This window comes from Aegilops tauschii, chromosome 7 (assembly GCF_002575655.3).
Source record: "Aegilops tauschii subsp. strangulata cultivar AL8/78 chromosome 7, Aet v6.0, whole genome shotgun sequence".
In the NCBI taxonomy this organism is placed as follows: Eukaryota; Viridiplantae; Streptophyta; class Magnoliopsida; order Poales; family Poaceae; genus Aegilops; species Aegilops tauschii.
The window spans coordinates 474693547-474711259 of NC_053041.3; the positions used below are offsets into that span (position 1 = coordinate 474693547).

A 17713-nucleotide genomic window follows, 5' to 3' on the forward strand; every position below is an offset into this window, starting at 1 on the left:
TTAATGTAATCCCACTCTCAACCTTAATAAGTTTGATGTTTAGAATTACATCGGCTTCTCCCGGATCTTTCATGTCAAAACTTTTTGATAGAAAAGACTTGACCTCATTAATTGCATTAATGTTTGTACCAAAGATCAGTATGTCGTCCACATACAAACATAATATGACACTATTGCCCCCACCATTGCGATAGTAAACACACCTATCAGCCTCGTTAATGACAAATCCTGCAGAAGTCAGAGTTCTTTCAAACTTCTCATGCCATTGCTTAGGTGCCTGTTTTAGACCATACAAAGATTTTAACAACTTGCACACCTTTCTCTCTTCACCCTTTACCACAAACCCGTCAGGCTGATCCATATAGATCTCCTCTTCCAACTCTCCATTGAGAAAAGCTGTCTTTACATCCATTTGATGAATGATAAGACCATAAGAGGCAGCCAAGGAAAGTAACACTCGAATGGTGGTCATTCTAGCAACGGGTGAATAGGTGTCAAAGTAATCTTCGCCTTCTTTCTGAGTGTAGCCCTTGGCCACTAGCCGCGCCTTGTACTTATCAATAGTACCATCAGGCTTTAGCTTCTTTTTGAACACCCACTTATAGCCCACAGGTTTACAACCATATGGTCTATCAGTTAGTTCCCAAGTTCCATTAGAAAGAATTGAGTCCATCTCATTATGAACAGCTTCTTTCCAATCATCTACATCCGGAGATGCATATGCTTCTGCAATCGTCTTGGGTGTGTCGTCCACAAGATATACAATGAAATCATCACCAAAGGATTTTGCAATCCTTTGTCTCTTGTTCCTTCTAGGAACTTCATTGTTATCCTTCTCAAGGACTTCCTCATGTGATTGTTCGAAATATTCATCAGTTGTACTAGATTCAGGAATTATCTCAGAAGAAAATCTAGCAATGCTATGCATATCTTTCATAGGAAATATGTTCTCAAAAAATGTTGCATCACGAGATTCCATTATAGTATCAACATGCATATCAGGTACTTCAGATTTTACCACTAAAAACCTATAAGCAATGCTCCGTTGAGCATACCCTAGAAAGACACAATCCACTGTCTTTGGTCCAAGTTTGCGTTTCTTAGGAATAGGAATATTGACCTTTGCCAAACATCCCCAAGTGCGCAAATAAGAAAGTGATGGTTTTCTCCCAACCCACTCCTCATAAGGGGTTTTCTCTTATTATTGTTGGGAACTCTATTCAGGACATGACATGAAGTCAATAGAGCCTCCCCCCACCATGCCTTAGATAAACCAGCAGTGTCTAACATGGCATTCACCAAGTCAGTCAATGTGCGGTTTTTCCTCTCGGCCACTCCATTTGATTGAGGTGAATAGGGAGGCGTCCTCTCATGAATAATACCATGTTCCTCACAAAATTCATCAAAAACTTTTGGAAAATACTCTCCACCACGATCGGACCTAAGACGCTTGATCTTTTTCTCTAGTTGATTTTCAACTTCAGCTTTATAGATTTTAAAGTAGTCTAATGCTTCATCTTTAGTTTGCAACAAATAAACATAGCAAAATCTAGTCGCATCATCAATCAAAGTCATGAAATATCTCTTTCCACCTTTTGTCAACACACCATTCATCTCACAAAGATCAGAATGTATGAGTTCTAGAGGTGCCAAGTTTCTCTCCTCGGCAGCCTTATGAGGCTTTCGAGGTTGCTTAGATTGCACACAACTATGGCACTTAGAACCTTTGGCAACTGTGAAGTTCGGAATTAAACTCATGTTGGATAACCGAGACATTAAACCAAAATTAATATGACATAAACGAGAGTGCCAAATACTTGCATCATCATTAACACTAGCACAAATTTGGTTTATTGACTTATTGCAAAAATCTGAAAGAGAAAAGCGGAACAAGCCTCCGCACTCATAGCCTTTTCCTATAAATTGTCCAAATCTTGACACGATTACTTTATTGGACTCTAAAACTACCTTAAATCCATCTCGACATAGAAGGGAGCCGCTAACTAGATTCTTGTTCATAGTAGGGACATGCTGCACGTTCCTTAGTTGCACGATCTTTCCCGAAGTAAACTTCAGATCCACCGTGCCAATGCCACGAACAGAAGCATGTGACCCATTCCCCATTAGGATGGAAGAATCCCTTGCGACCTGATAAGAAGTAAACAGGGAGATGTCAGCACACACATGAACGTTAGCACCCGAATCAATCCACCACGAAGATGATTGAAATACTGAAAGCACAATAGGTAAATTACCATACCCATCAGTATTGCTAGCGGTCACCATGTTGACAGTCTTGGAGCTTGTTTTCCCTCTGCGGTCTGCACGTTCAGGGCATTCCTTGGAAAAGTGTCCAGGCTTCCCACAGGCGTAGCACTCTAGCTCAGCCTTGTTGAACTTCTTCTTCTTGAAGGTAGTAGTCTTGGTAGGCTTGTTGACAACAGGTTTGTTCTTCCCTTTGTTCTTGTTCTGTGGGTACCTCTGCACCATGTTAGCAGTAGGCTGAACCTCACCTCCTTTTTCAGTAGTATCTTTAGCCCGAGCTTTTTCCTCAACATCAAGAGATGCAATCAGATTTTCAACTGATATCTCCTGTCTCTTATGCTTCAGAGTTATGGCGAAATTCCTCCATGAAGGAGGCAACTTTGCAATCATGCACCCAGCCACGAATTTGTCGGGTAGAACACATTTAAGGAGTTCAAGTTCCTTCACAATGCACTGTATCTCATGAGCTTGTTCAACCACAGAACGGTTATTCACCATCTTGTAGTCATGAAAACTCTCCATGATGTACAGTTCACTGCCTGCATCTGTTGCACCGAATTTTGCATTCAGTGCATCCCACAGAATCTTTCCGTCATTTATGTGCATGTACACATCACACAGACGGTCAGCAAGAACACTCAGAATGCATCCCACAAACATAGTATTGGCTTCCTGGAATTTTCTCCGATCTTCGTCGGTCATTCCCTCTGGAGCACCAACACTAGCATGGAAAACTTTCAGAGCAGTAAGCCAGAGCGTGGTCTTCACCTGCCACCTCTTAAAGTGCACACCGGTAAACTTATCCGGCCTCAGTGCATCAGCGAATCCAGCCATAGTTAACTCAGGAAATTGCCTAGAATTAGGTTTTTGGATTGTTGGAATATTTGGCAAGTTCATGATTAATTCCAGTAAATAATTCATGACTAGAAGAGATACTAGCATGCAAAAATCTAGCAAACTAGAAGAACAGCAAGACATGCATAACAACAGCAAACACGTAACAATAGCTGTAGAAACAGACATGAACAGAGGATGTTGAACGTACTGATCGTTAGCTATTATGGGTGCGACAGGGTTGATGACGATGTTGGCAACGATCTGCTGCTGACGGCGATGAATACGACGATGAGTAGCACCGCCCGACTTGGACGGAAGACGACCCGTGATGACGAATTTGAGCAGTCGCGCACAACGCTTCCCAAAAACCTAATTCGTCCTCTCCCAGTGCAGGATCGCAAAGACGAACGGTTCCGGAGACCTGCTCTCCCAAGCGCCGATGCACGCCGGCGTTTGGGATGGAGTAGACTACGATGGCGGCGCAAGTTGTGAGATGAGGCAAAACCCTAGGTGTTTTTCGGTGTATCTCTGGCCGCAGCCAGTAGCTGTATATATATTAGGACCAGAGGCGGTATTGTGTCGCGACCACAATCCCAAACCGACTCGGTTTCTAATTCGTATACTTACCGGACAAGAAATCAAAAACTTGTCTGCCAAGACATAAAAATAAAACGGCAAAAGGAAGTTGCGCTCCTGCAAGGAGACGGACCGGATTTCGGCGGACCATTCACGCGCATGTCGCATGTACGCCTCGCCACGGCCTGGCCAGGCGAGGCGAGCGAGCGCGCGCGTGTGGTTTTCCCTTTCTCTTCTCACACACCACTTAGAGTGGTGGAGAGAACCCACTATATAAAGAGGTCCAACTCTTCTTCAACTTCCAAGGTGGGACTAAACTTAGCACCACCACTTGCCATTTTACACATGGGCTTTGAGATTTCAGAAATTGCTATGGGCCTAGCCCATTAATTCTAACATGTCCAAACTGTTGGACAGGCCGTAAATTTCAGCACTTGTTCTAGGGTTGAGGAATATGCACACACCAAGGGATGCTCTATTCCTCACGTAGGTCGACACATGTCGCCCAAACACTTCTAGGGTTGAGGAATATGCACACATCCAAATGTTTATGAATTGGAAACAAATGTTCATGAATTTGAAAAAAAACAAAATTGTTCACAAATTTGAAAGATGTTCATGATTTCAAAAAATATTCTCGGATTTCAAAAAATGTTTGTGAATTTGTGACAAATTGAATCCAAATTGTTAAAATGTTTTTTGAAACATATTCAAGATTTCATAAAATGTTCCCAATTTCAAAATAATTTAACCAAATTGAAAATGTTCCTCTGTTTCAAATAAATGTTCTTAAAATTAATTTTTAAAAGAAAAAATGATCATTTTAATCTGAAGAAACTAAAAGAAGAAAAACGGAAACTGAAAAGGGGAGTTTGGGCCTGGCCAACTTTATATAGCAGCAATACTAGGGGGTACGTTATACGTCGATATACCCCATGGTACACGGGTAATAGCACTCACACATGCCAAGGAACACACACACACACACAAACAAACAAACACACACACACACACACACGGAGAGAGAGAGAGAGAGAGTGAGTGAGTGAGTGAGAGAGAGAGACGCACACTGATCCGGCTTAGCACCCACCGTCGGTGATGCTCGGAGTCTATACAAGCCCGATTATCTCCCAGGTCCTCGCGTCAGCGCCACCCTCTTGCGAGATGAGTTAGGGGAGATGTGAAGGATTGACTGAGCGAACGAACAAAATATCTAAACAAAAAATAATCACGCAAGACCCTAATACAAATATTGCTTAAACTTGATATTTTTAATTAACTTGTTAAAATGAAAGGTGAAAAAGGGGATTTATCAGAAAGTACATGTGGTAACTCTTCAATCACCATAAGAGTTATTGTAACTTCTTTAATTAATGAAAATTAATGTAGAACAATCCGTTCTATGGTTTCGGGGTAAACAAACACACACATTGTTCGCCCTTACCCTATCGGCCGAGTTGGGCCAGCGATGATAGGTGTCTACTAGCCTGATTTTAGTTAAGTCGTGAAAACACGCGGGGACTATATCTCGCTTAGCGCGAGTGTTTCTTCCGTCTCACCTGAACCTTTTGCCTCCGCGCTGTAGATACCAGCCAGCCTGTTTTCGTCTATTTTGTTTTCCTTTGTTGGGTTCGATCAATCGAGTGAGTACACTGGTTCACTCGCATCGCTCGGGTTCTTTCCTTTTTTTTTCCTTTTTTGTTATCCTTTTCTTTTTCTTTATTTTTTTCTTTGTTTCTTCACTCTTTTTTGGTTTTCTGTTTTCTTTGATTTTTCATTGGTTTTATTGGTCTCTTTTCATCCTTTTTTCATTTTTTCTTTGTTTTTATTTGTTTCTTTCTTGGTTTCAATTTTTCATTTTTTTATTTCTTTCTTGGTTTTTATCGATTTTCTTTGTTATTCTTCAAGGTTTCTCTGTTTCCATTCTTTTAAATTGGTTTCTTCGAGTTTTTCATTTTCTCTCTTTGGTTTTTATGGGGTTTTCTTCATTTTTATTTGTTTTGTTGTTATCGGTTCCCTTTTGGTTCAACACATGTTAATTGTTTTTCAGTACACATTCAACATTTTTCATATACATCTGAAACATTTTTTTATATACACGGTTAACATTTTTCATGTACCCGATTAATATTTTTTTAACACTTATATTTTTTACGTATACTTTTTTCCATACACATTGTACATTTTTTGGTATATACCTAATACATTTTTCTAATACATGTTTAACATTATTCAAATACATGATTAATATATTCCAAATACATGGTCAGCATTTTTTACACAAATTTAACATTTTTCAAATGATTTATTAATTTTTATCAAATGATTGATTAAAGTTTTCTCAAATAAAACATTAAAATTCTTCAACACATGGTCAACATTTCTTCTATGCACATTTAATATTTTTTCTAGTGCTTCATTACCAGTTTCTCAATACATGGCCAACATTTTTCCCCTAAAAACATTTTTATATGCAAATTTAACATTTTTCAAATGCTTGATTAACCTTTTTTAAATAATTGTTTAATATTTTTTCAAATAATTGATTAACATTTTTTATATACAAGATCAACGTTTTTCACACACATTGTATATTTGTTGTATACATTTTCCATATGCATGAGAAACATTTTCTGTATTCACATCTAACATTTTCTAATGCCTTGGTTAATATTTGTTTTCACGGTTTTATGTAAAGTGTTTTTTAAAATATTTATCTAGAATATTTAGAAGTATAAACAGATATAAAAATAAAGTAAAAAGTAAAAACAAAAAGGTGAAAATAATAAGACGAGGCTGTGGCCTCCCGCGCGCCTTGGCCGGCCCATGTCGCTCTCGCGTTGAGCGAGGCTTTCCTATGTCTCGCTGTAAGCTAGAAATAGAGGGCGCCCGTGAAAACAACACGTCGTCCATATAATGCTTGGTGTTTTTTTTAGAATCGTCGTCCATAATGCTGCGAGTTCTAAGCCGACGCACTTTCAAAAAAAAAAAAAGTTCTAAGCCGACGCGGTTTGGAGTGTGAGCCGGAACCGGCGAGCCCAATCGAATCAATAAAAGCACCCCAGAAGAGATGAATGTTGCACAAACTAAGGAAGGGATCGTGGAACCAATATCATCCGGCCGGCCTTTCTTCCTTCTCTCGATCGGTCCTTTGGAAGAGAAGAAGGGGGCAGAGTCAGGACTCGGAGCTAGTCGATCGATCCGATGGCCATGGACCGGCAGTCAGAGTGGATCGTCCTGCGGCGCGTGTTCGCCTTCCTCAAATCGAGGAAGCTCCACCGGGCGGCGTACGCGCTGGAGAAGGAGGCGAGGCTGAAGCTGGACCTGCCGCACCTGCACGAGCTCTTCGCCAAGGGCTGCTGGCGGGCGGCGGACGAGTACGTGACGGCGTTCATGAGCGGGAAGGAGAGCACCACGCCCTCCGCGTCCGCCACGCTCTTCGTCGTCAGGTTCGAGCGCTTCGTCCGCGCGCTCAAGCGGGGCGACGAGGCGTGGGCCCTCCGCTACTTCGGCCGCGCCATTCGGCCGCTACTGCGCAGCCACCCCGACGAGGCCGCCGCGCGCGCCGGGTGCAACAGAGCCATGGACCGCGCCTCCCTGCACCGCAACTACCCCGACGATGCCGCGTACAGGGAGCAGCGCCTGATCGAGTTCTATCGCTGCGTCTATCAGAACGAGCACATCTCCCGCTCCTTCAACGATATCTTCGACTACAACCTGCGCTTCATGAGGGGGACGGCTGCCATCGGCCTGCGCCGCCATGCGCACCGGCCGCGACGCCCGCCAAGACCCGCCGCCTAAATCATCCACAGCCAAACCAGCTAGCCTCATCCGCTCATCGCTCATCTCGACCCGACCAGACAGCAGGACGAACAAATTAATAGCGCTTCTTCATTTGATGATGTCCATTAAATGTATGTATAGGAGTACCTTATGATTTGGTTGTAGCAGTACTCAAGACTTTCAACTTATGTCTTCAAATTCTGAAAGTTCTGATTAATTCTTGAAAGATTTCTTCCTCAGATTTGGGGGGGGGGGGGGGGGGGGGGGGGATTCTTGGAATTATGTAACATACTCTCAAACCTTTTGTTTCACCATTGCATTTTTGAAGTAACAATCTGTGGTTTGCTGTTATCTCGAGAGGATTGCCAAGATAAGGGGCTGCAATTTTTTTATTTTAAAAATGGGGCTGCAATGCAAACGCTAGAACAATCTTGGGTTCTAGTGTGTTCACTTTCAAAAACTTCAAAGAAAAAAACATATTTGTAAACACACACATATCCAAAGAACAAGAAGAACACCACGCAAGACGTAGGGTGTTACACCTCGGTGGCCCGAACCTGGATAAAGAAAGCATCCCTCTCTCCGAACATCCAAAAGGGGATCTCTGTGATCTCCAATATCGACGCTTCCCCGTCAACAGCTTCCCATGTCGCAGCGCAGAGCTGGCCGCAGTCTTCTCTGTATGACATGGCGCTGACTGGGATGTTTACTTGGTCAAAATGGGTCAAAAACAGTCAAAAACCACCCTAGGGCTGTCTTTTCTGCGGTTTTGAAAGTTGAGGGTTGTAGATTAGACGGTTTCGTAGTTCGCGGGTTGTGTTTTAGACTTCGATGATAGTTCGAGGTTGTAATATGGACTTCTCTCATAGAACAATATAACTGCTGAACAATAGAATATAGTGTATATAATTATAAATATCTACATGATCAAACTTAAAGTCTTTTGGATACAAAAGATCACAAAATAACTGCTGAAACTACTGCTATATCGGATCTTCACTGAATCAGCAAAAGATATATGGATGCTGCAGTAGCAGCGGCAGGACAGGACTCAAGTCCTTGGTATTCATTGAATTACTTTTGCTCTGAATACCAGCAATATACAGTAAATATAGCTACAGTATACACATACATAAACAGATCATTGGTATTCATCTGAATACCAATGAAGACCCCTGGCGCCGCCCCTGGGATGCTGCAATCTGCACTGACATGGTTGAAATTGTTCAAACTTACCAAGTAGTTGGTCCTCAAATATTGCATAGCGACCTGCATACCTTATTAAATGTCAATGAAGACTCGCAGGCCGTCATGAGCCAGTTGTGTCGGTATTTCTTCTCTATAATCATACAAGCTTACACATGAGACATGGCCTTTAGGCTTAGAGATAATGAAGGGATAATGTAACTATTTCAGCAGCTACACACGGATGTACCTGATAGACCATTCTGCCAACATCTGGTTTTCTCTCTCATGCTCAAAAAAATGCCTCATTCCAATCAACAGAGCTCTTTTTGGATGGATCCTCTTGATAGCATCAAGACTCTGCAAAAAAAAAAGGACATTGGTTTCATGCTGAAGAAAATATTATTTCCCAATACAAGGAACACTTCACAGTTTTGCTAAGAAAATTTGATAAAAAAACTTCAAGACAAAATATTAGTAAGTCCTTGAAAAATAACCTCACTCAGAGTTAAATGGGTGCTGAAAGAATCTCCCTGTTCAGAACATGAAGTCTGTGTCAGACTATCAACATATTTGACAGCATTTGGAATTTGTATCAAATAATCATCAAATTTGAATTCTCTATGACATGCAATGAGGGGTAGGCTTACAACTCCATGCAAAGAGTTTGCTTCTAGTATAAGTAGGTCAACTTGTCCAGCACCAGACTTCGAAATAGCTAGAGGCAAAGACTCAGCATCAGCAATTCAGCATTATGTTCCACTCAGTAACATGGATCAGTATAATATGCAGGAAACAAGAAAGTCCAACTAAAAAATAGCTGTATTTGATAACTGACATGTACAAAGACTCTGGTCTCAGAGAAACATACTGGAAAGTGTTACCATTGAATTTGATCGGATGAAATCACTGAAGTTGAGGTGTACACTTTTATGATTTTCGGTGCCCTACATATAGCATTTTACATACAGTTTTATCAAGAAACAATAGATAATTTACATGCTAGATCATTAAGGACATCATAAACAATGTCCAGAATTTTGGATGCTGTTTAACAGATTAGTAACATCTTTCTATTTCAATACAAACTACCCCGTAAACATATGTCAGTGAAAAACGTCCAGCTGCATTGATTAACATCCCTCCCATCTGTGATCCGCAAGAACAAGCATTCTAATTATCTGAACAAAGAGTTATGGACCAAGATTAGTTTTTTACCATGCTTGGTTTTAGGTAGAAATCTTGAGACATCAGATAAATATGCAACTCTGGCTCTCCTCCCAAATAAGAAGCCTAAACAAATATACCCTTCTCCGTGCATTACCTGAGCACAGAATAGCAATCTAAGTAAGCACTCCAGGAGGCAAAGTGGCAAACACGTAACAAGATCAAAGTAATGGTTAACAGCGCTGGTTGTTACCGGCAACGGCACAAATTCTAGCGCTGATGCTACAAACGGTTTCTCAACATCATCCTGAACTATCTTCCAGTCGATTTTCGCGGCTTGGGCATCTTCATCGCCATCCTCTGGCCTCTGCTCCACCAAGTAGGGGAATCTTCTCGCGATACTGTAAATTCATGGCCTTTGTTATTACAGGATATTGTCTGGTGACTAATTCGGATTTTTTTTTCAGTTCACTGGGAAAGCTAAAGATGAAGATGAACCTGTCCATCGTGAATTGCGTGAGGAAGATAGGAATTTGCTCGACATCGTTTCGGTCATTTCTTGGTTGTACCACCCAGACATCGTCAAGGCCTAATACAGCATCTGCATGCTCATGAGTCAGAATGATCTGCACTGCACAGAACCCTCTTAGTCCCCAGGATTAGAATTGAGAGGGTGAGCATCCTTTTTTTCAGAAAAGAATGCACTGTCGAATATCTCACCGAGTCAACATAAGGAACTTTGTGGTGGACAAACCACCGGAGAACTTGTTCTCTGAATGTCTTGCCGATGTCGATTAGGATGTACCTGTGTGTTCCATCGTCATGGCAATAGTCTACCAAGAGAGAGGTGTTGAGCCTGAAAGCAAACAGGCATATGCATTTTGTCAGATAAGCACAGATAAAATTACTTGTCAAAGTGCCTCACAAAGTTATCCAAATATAGCTAGACCATTCATGTAAAGTATGTTCGACTTTTCTAATATATCTAGAACAACATGAGAAATTACTAATTATCTATCTGGAATATGAAGTTATCTGAAAGTCATCGCCTGCGGCCGTACTGCGCGCACCTGTAGTTGGGGTTCCCCTCCGGCGGGAGGGAGATGCCCATGGAGCAGACGGCGCAGGGCGGCGTTGACGGTTTGAGGAGGCACCGTGCGTCGGGCAGCGTGCCGGAGCAGCCCGTGCCCAGGAAGATGAGCGACGAAGATCCCCCCGTCGGCGACTTGGACGGATCGGGCTCCATCGATCCCCGGCCGATCGAATTGGTTCTTGCTCGGGAAAGCTTGTTTGCTGGTGGCGCCGGAAAAGCTTTGTTATTGACCTCGGCAAGTCCCCGCGCCTTTTTCTTTCTTGGAGATTTTAATTATGCACATTGTGAAATCAGTATATTATGGGCCATCTAAAGTTTTCTTTTGTTGTCACTCTTTTCTGCGCCATCATTTTTTCTAACACAGTATAACACAGATGCTCACATACACGCAGCCCTACCTCTATGAACACACACCCTACCCTTATGAACACCTTCGAGATATTGAGCCGACGTACCATCCTGAGATTGAGGAATTCACAACATGCGCCTTTGCAGACGAACGGGGCGCCTCCTACCACTGAAAGAAGATCGCCGGAAGCCTAAAATAAATCCAAAAAAATACGAACACCAATACTGCATCTTGAGATTGATGAATTCACCACAGGTGCCTCCGTAGTCAATGACAACGTCTCCTCCCACTAATTGAACATTGTCGGAAGCCCAAAATAAATTCAAGAAAATACGAGCACCAATGCTAAGTCTAGGACTTAAATCCTGACGAGTTGGTTCCACCATAAATAATCTAACCATCTAAGCTACGCTTAGTTAGATTTATGCGCTACATTGAAATACAGCGGCTCATGTTCATCTTCAACCTTCGTTGTTTTCCTCCTCCCGACCATCTTCATTATGCAGTTTCCTCTTGCGGCAGTTGCACACGCCTCATGTCCCTACCTTCGGCGAGGTGACGTCATAGAGAGTTATTTCAAAATTGTGTTTCCTCCAAACGCCATTACTTTGTTACAGTTATCTTTATTTCAATTAAGTTGAGTGTTGTACATCCCTAACAAAATAACTCATGTATGCAACACACAACCAAATGAAAACAAACATATAAACAAGATCAGATATTTGTTTAGCTTAGCCCTTCGGGGCATGTCACCCACACAACTGTGACAGGTTAAAGATGGAGATTAATTAGCACGAGAAGTTACGACTATTTGTAAAAAAAAATGATTGGAACATTTGTCTTCTCCATTCAGACATGCTACAAATGTGCATGGTGTTTGTTGTGTACACATAACTGATATATTGCAATAGTTTTGTACTCCTATTGGGAGTGATTAATTTTATTATTGCAAATATGTTTCTTACATGTTTCACGTGTTTTCCTTTTTATGTTTCGATGTGTGTTGCGCCCCGTTTTCACACAAGATTGTTGCAATCAATTGGGATTTGTTGCATGCCTAGATTTTCCTATGCGTGTGTTGTACTTGTTATGATATTTTTCTCATAATGTTCCCAAAGATATGGTTGGGAATTTTGCAATGGTAGTGCAAACACAATATAGACATGTTGTATGTGGTGTGGTTTCGGTTGCATAGATCGAAAGGCTCGGGATTATATGAAACGTTATGACTGTTTGCGAACAATTATTGGAACATTGTCTTCGCCGTCTTACACGTTGCCAATGTGCATCATGTTTATTGTGTGTGTACAATCAATATGTTGCAGTGGTTTTGTACGCAGATTGGGAGTGATTGATTGTTCTATATTTTTGTTGCAAATGTGTTTCTTCGTTGTTGACTTTGTTGTGCATGCTTTCATGTGGGTGTTTTTTACTTATCTCTCCTGTAAGTGCATCTAGTGCCACCCCTAGTTGGTTTTGGAGCATTGACGATAAACGTGGTTGAGGGACTAATGTGTTTGTGAGAATTGCAAGATAACACAGGTAGTAGTCCCTCATTGATTTGCTTTACCTAGTAGAGATTACCCCTAAAAATGTATGAAGACATTGAAGACAATGGTGGTTCATGAAGACCTTCACGTTGAAGATAATGACGTGTGAAGACATTCACTTGAAGTCTATGGAGTGCGAAGACATAGTTTCTTTCGTAGTTTCATTTTCTTCTTTCTTGAGTCATAGGAACCACCGAACTGTTAAGTGGGGTCTAAGTGAACAAAGTCAGAAGACTGACGTGATGCTCAACCCAAATCCTATGTCTTCGAGCGAAGACAATGAGAGCAAATCTTATCTAGAGTTGGATGAGTCAGCTTTGCTTGTAGCCCAAGCCAAGCTGCCGCGTGTGTTTGAAATCCGACCGTTGGACACGTGTCGGTTCCTTAGTGACCCAGGGTCATTTCGGACATATCATGTCGGGTTGCCTCCTGGCTATAAATAGCCCACCCCCTACACAATAAATTGGTGGCTGCTCAGAGTTAGTGCATGGCTTTTGTGGTTTGAGAGCAACCCACCTCTGAAGCCTTTGAGAGAGGAAGATCCTTGCGAGGACAAAGCCCAAAACACCCAGAGCCAAAAGAGTGTTAGGCATTGTTGGGGATCGTAGCAGAAATCAAAAAATTTCTCCGCATCACCAAGAACAATCTATGGAGTCTTCTAGCAACGAGAGGGAAAAGAGTGCATCTACATACCCTTGTAGATCGCGAGCGGAAGCGTTCAAGTGAACGGGGTTGATGGAGACGTACTCATCGTGATCCAAATCACCGATGATCCTAGCGCCGAATGGACGGCACCTCCGCGTTCAACACACGTACGGAGCGGGGACGTATCCTCCTTCTTGATCCAGCAAGGGGGGAGGAGAAGTTGATGGAGATCCAGCAGCACGACGGCGTGGTGGTGGAAGTAGCGGGATCCCGGCAGGGCTTCACCAAGCGCAAGCGGGGAGGAAGAGGTGTCACGGAAGGGAGGGAGGCGCCAGGGCTTGGGGTGCTGCTCCCATGCGCCTCCCCACTATATATAGGGGTGGAGGGGGCTGGTTTCTTGCCCTCCAAGTCCATTGGGGCGTTGGCAAAGGTGGGGGAAAGAAATCCCATCATTTCCCTTCCCAACCGATTGTTATCCCCCTTTTTTAGGGATCTTGATCTTATCCCTTCGGGGTATGATCTTATTCCTTCTAAGGTGGGATCTTGGTGCGCCTTGACCAGGGGTGTGGGGCCTTTCCCCCACTACCCACGTTCATGTGGGTCCCCCATGCAGGTGGGCCCCACTTCGAAACCTTCTAGAACCTTCCCGGTACAATACCGAAAAACCCCGAACATTTTCCGGTGGCCAAAATAGGACTTCCCATATATAAATCTTTACCTCCGGACCATTCCGGAACTCCTCGTGACGTCCGGGTTCTCATCCGGGACTCCGAACAACTTTCGGTTAACCGCATACTAATATCTCTACAACTCTAGCGTCACCGAACCTTAAGTGTGTAGACCCTACGGGTTCGGGAGACATGCAGACATGACCGAGACAACTCTCCGGTCAATAACCAACAGCGGGATCTGGATACCCATGTTGGCTCCCACATGTTCCACGATGATCTCATCGGATGAACCACGATGTCGAGGATTCAATCAATCCCGTATACAATTCCCTTTGTCAATCGGTACGTTACTTGCCCGAGATTCGATCGTCGGTATCCCAATACCTTGTTCAATCTCGTTACCGGCAAGTCACTTTACTCGTGCCGTAATGCATGATCCCGTGACTAACGCCTTAGTCACATTCAGCTCATTATGATGATGCATTACCGAGTGGGCCCAGAGATACCTCTCCGTCATACGGAGTGACAAATCCCAGTCTCGATTCGTGCCAACCCAACAGACACTTTCGGAGATACCCGTAGTGCACCTTTATAGCCACCCAGTTACGTTGTGACGTTTGGCACACCCAAAGCACTCCTATGGTATCCGGGAGTTGCACAATCTCATGGTCTAAGGAAATGATACTTGACATTTGGAAAAGCTCTAGCAAACGAACTACACGATCTTGTGCTATGCTTAGGATTGGGTCTTGTCCATCACATCATTCTCCTAATGATGTGATCCCGTTATCAATGACATCCAATGTCCATAGTCAGGAAACCATGACTATCTGTTGATCAACGAGCTAGTCAACTAGAGGCTCACTAGGGACATGTTGTGGTCTATGTATTCACACATGTATTACGATTTCCGGATAACACAATTATAGCATGAACAATAGACAATTATCATGGACAAGGAAATATAATAATAACCATTTTATTATTGCCTCTAGGGCATATTTCCAAAAGTCTCCCACTTGCACTAGAGTCAATAATCTAGTTACATTGTGATGAATCGAACACCCATAGAGTTCTGGTGTTGATCATGTTTTGCTCTAGGGAGAGGTTTAGTCAACGGATCTGCTACATTCAGGTCCGTATGTACTTTACAAATATCTATGTCTCCATTTTGAACATTTTCACGAATGGAGTTGAAGAGACGCTTGATATGCCTGGTCTTCCTGTGAAACCTGGGCTCCTTGGCAAGGGCAATAGCTCCAGTGTTGTCACAGAAGAGTCATCGGGCCCGACGCATTGGGAATAACTCCTAGGTCGGTAATGAACTCCTTCACCCAGATTGCTTCTTGTGCTGCCTCTGAGGCCGCCATGTATTCCTCTTCACATGTAGATCCCGCCACAACGCTTTGCTTGCAACTGCACCAGCTTACTGCCTCACCATTCAAAATATACACGTATCGGTTTGTGACTTAGAGTCATCCAGATCTGTGTCGAAACTAGCATCGACGTAACCCTTTATGACGAGCTCTTCGTCACCTCCATAAACGAGAAACATATCCTTAGTCCTCTTCAGGTACTTCAGGATATTCTTGACCGCTGTCCAGTGTTCCATGCCGGGATTACTTTGGTACCTTCCTACCAAACTTACGGCAAGGTTTGTTGGAAATACTCCCTAGAGGCAATAATAAATGGTTATTATTATATTTCTTTGTTCATGGTAATTGTCTATTGTTCATGCTATAATTGTGTTATCCGGAAATCGTAATACATGTGTGAATACATAGACCACAACATGTCCCTAGTAAGCCTCTAGTTGACTAGCTCGTTGATCAATAGATAGTCATGGTTTCCTGACTATGGACATTGGATGTCATTGATAACGAGATCACATCATTGGGAGAATGATGTGATGGACAAGACCCAATCCTAAGCATAGCATAAAAGATCGTGTAGTTTCGTTTGCTAGAGCTTTTCCAATGTCAAGTATCTTTTCCTTAGACCATGAGATCGTGCAACTCCCGGATACCGTAGGAGTACTTTGGGTGTGCCAAACATCACAACGTAACTGGGTGACTATAAAGGTGCATTACGGGTATCTCCGAAAGTATCTGTTGGGTTGGCACGGATCGAGACTGGGATTTGTCACTCCGTGTGACGGAGAGGTATCTCTGGGCCCACTCGGTAATGCATCATCATAATGAGCTCAATGTGACTAAGGCGTTAGTCACGGGATCATGCATTGCGGTACGAGTAAAGAGACTTGCCGGTAACGAGATTGAACAAGGTATTGGGATACCGACGATCGAATCTCGGGCAAGTAACATACCGATTGACAAAGGGAATTATATACGGGATTGATTGAATCCTCGACATCGTGGTTCATCCGATGAGATCATCGTGGAACATGTGGGAGCCAACATGGGTATCCAGATCCCGCTATTGGTTATTGATCGAAGAGGCATCTCGGTCATGTCTGCATGTCTCCCAAACCCGTAGGGTCTACACACTTAAGGTTCGGTGACGCTAGGGTTGAAGAGATATGAGTATGCGGAAACCCGAAAGTTGTTCGGAGTCCCGGATGAGATCCCGGACGTCACGAGGAGTTCCGGAATGGTCCGGAGGTGAAGAATTATATATAGGAAGTCCAGTTTCGGCCACCGGGAAAGTTTCGGGGGTTATCGGTATTGTACCGGGACCACCGGAAGGGTCCCGGGGGTCCACCGGGTGGGGCAACCTGTCCCGGAGGGCCCCATGGTCTGAAGTGGGAAGGGAACCAGCCCATAGTGGGCTGGGGCGCCCCCCATGGGCCTCCCCCCTGCGCCTAGGGTTGGAAACCCTAGGGTGGGGGGCGCCCCACTTGCCTTGGGGGGCAAGGCACCCCCTTGGCCGCCGCCCCCCATCTAGATGGGACTTGGCCGGCGCCCCCCCTCCTAGGGGGCCTATATGAAGGGGGGGAGGGAGGGCAGCAACATTACAGCCTTGGGCGCCTCCCTGCTCCCCTGCTACACCTCTCCCTCTCGCAGAAGCTCGGCGAAGCCCTGCCGAGACCCGCTACATCCACCACCACGCCGTCGTGCTGCTGGATCTCCATCAACCTCTCCTTCCCCTTGCTGGATCAAGAAGGAGGAGACGTCGCTGCACCATACGTGTGTTGAACGCGGAGGTGTCGTCCGTTCGGCACTCGGTCATCGGTGATTTGGATCACGGCGAGTACGACTCCGTCATCCACGTTCATTGGAACGCTTCCGCTCGCGATCTACAAGGGTATGTAGATGCACTCCTTTCCCCTCGTTGCTAGTATACTCCATAGATGGATCTTGGTGAGCGTAGGAAAATTTTAAAATTATGCTACGATTCCCAACAGTGGCATCATGAGCCAGGCCTATGCGTAGTTACTATGCACGAGTAGAACACAAAGCAGTTGTGGGCATTGATGTTTCCAATTCTTCTTGCCGCTACTAGTCGTATCTTGTTTCGGCAGTATTGTAGGATGAAGCGGCCCGGACCGACCTTACACGTACGCTTACGTGAGACAGGTTCCACCGACTGACATGCACTTGTTGCATAAGGTGGCTAGCGGGTGTCTGTCTCT

At 43.8% G+C, this 17713-nt stretch overlaps 1 protein-coding gene across 1 annotated transcript; it reads right to left on the reverse strand.

Annotated features, from left to right (window-relative positions):
• Positions 1–8339: 8339 nt before the first annotated feature.
• Positions 8340–11178, reverse strand: LOC109768943 (putative hydrolase C777.06c). Its single transcript, XM_020327676.4, has 10 exons — positions 10884–11178; positions 10534–10669; positions 10312–10439; positions 10067–10214; positions 9865–9970; positions 9297–9364; positions 9144–9179; positions 8897–9006; positions 8739–8800; positions 8340–8663 (listed from the first exon to the last, which is right to left on the reverse strand). The coding sequence occupies exons 1-9, from the start codon at positions 11057–11059 to the stop codon at positions 8743–8745; spliced, it is 966 nt and encodes a 321-aa protein (XP_020183265.1). The 5' UTR covers positions 11060–11178; the 3' UTR covers positions 8340–8663; positions 8739–8742.
• Positions 11179–17713: the final 6535 nt, after the last annotated feature.

Excerpts from the sequence above, each read along its gene's own strand:
- LOC109768943 (XM_020327676.4), bottom strand. The coding sequence starts at position 11,059 with ATGGAGCCCGATCCGTCCAAGTCGCCGACGGGGGGATCTTCGTCGCTC. Across the intron at positions 9,365-9,864 it reads TCTACCTAAAACCAAGCATG|CTATTTCGAAGTCTGGTGCT; the intron begins GTAAAAAACTAA and ends CTTTGCCTCTAG. Across the intron at positions 8,801-8,896 it reads TTGGCAGAATGGTCTATCAG|AGAAGAAATACCGACACAAC; the intron begins GTACATCCGTGT and ends GTATGATTATAG.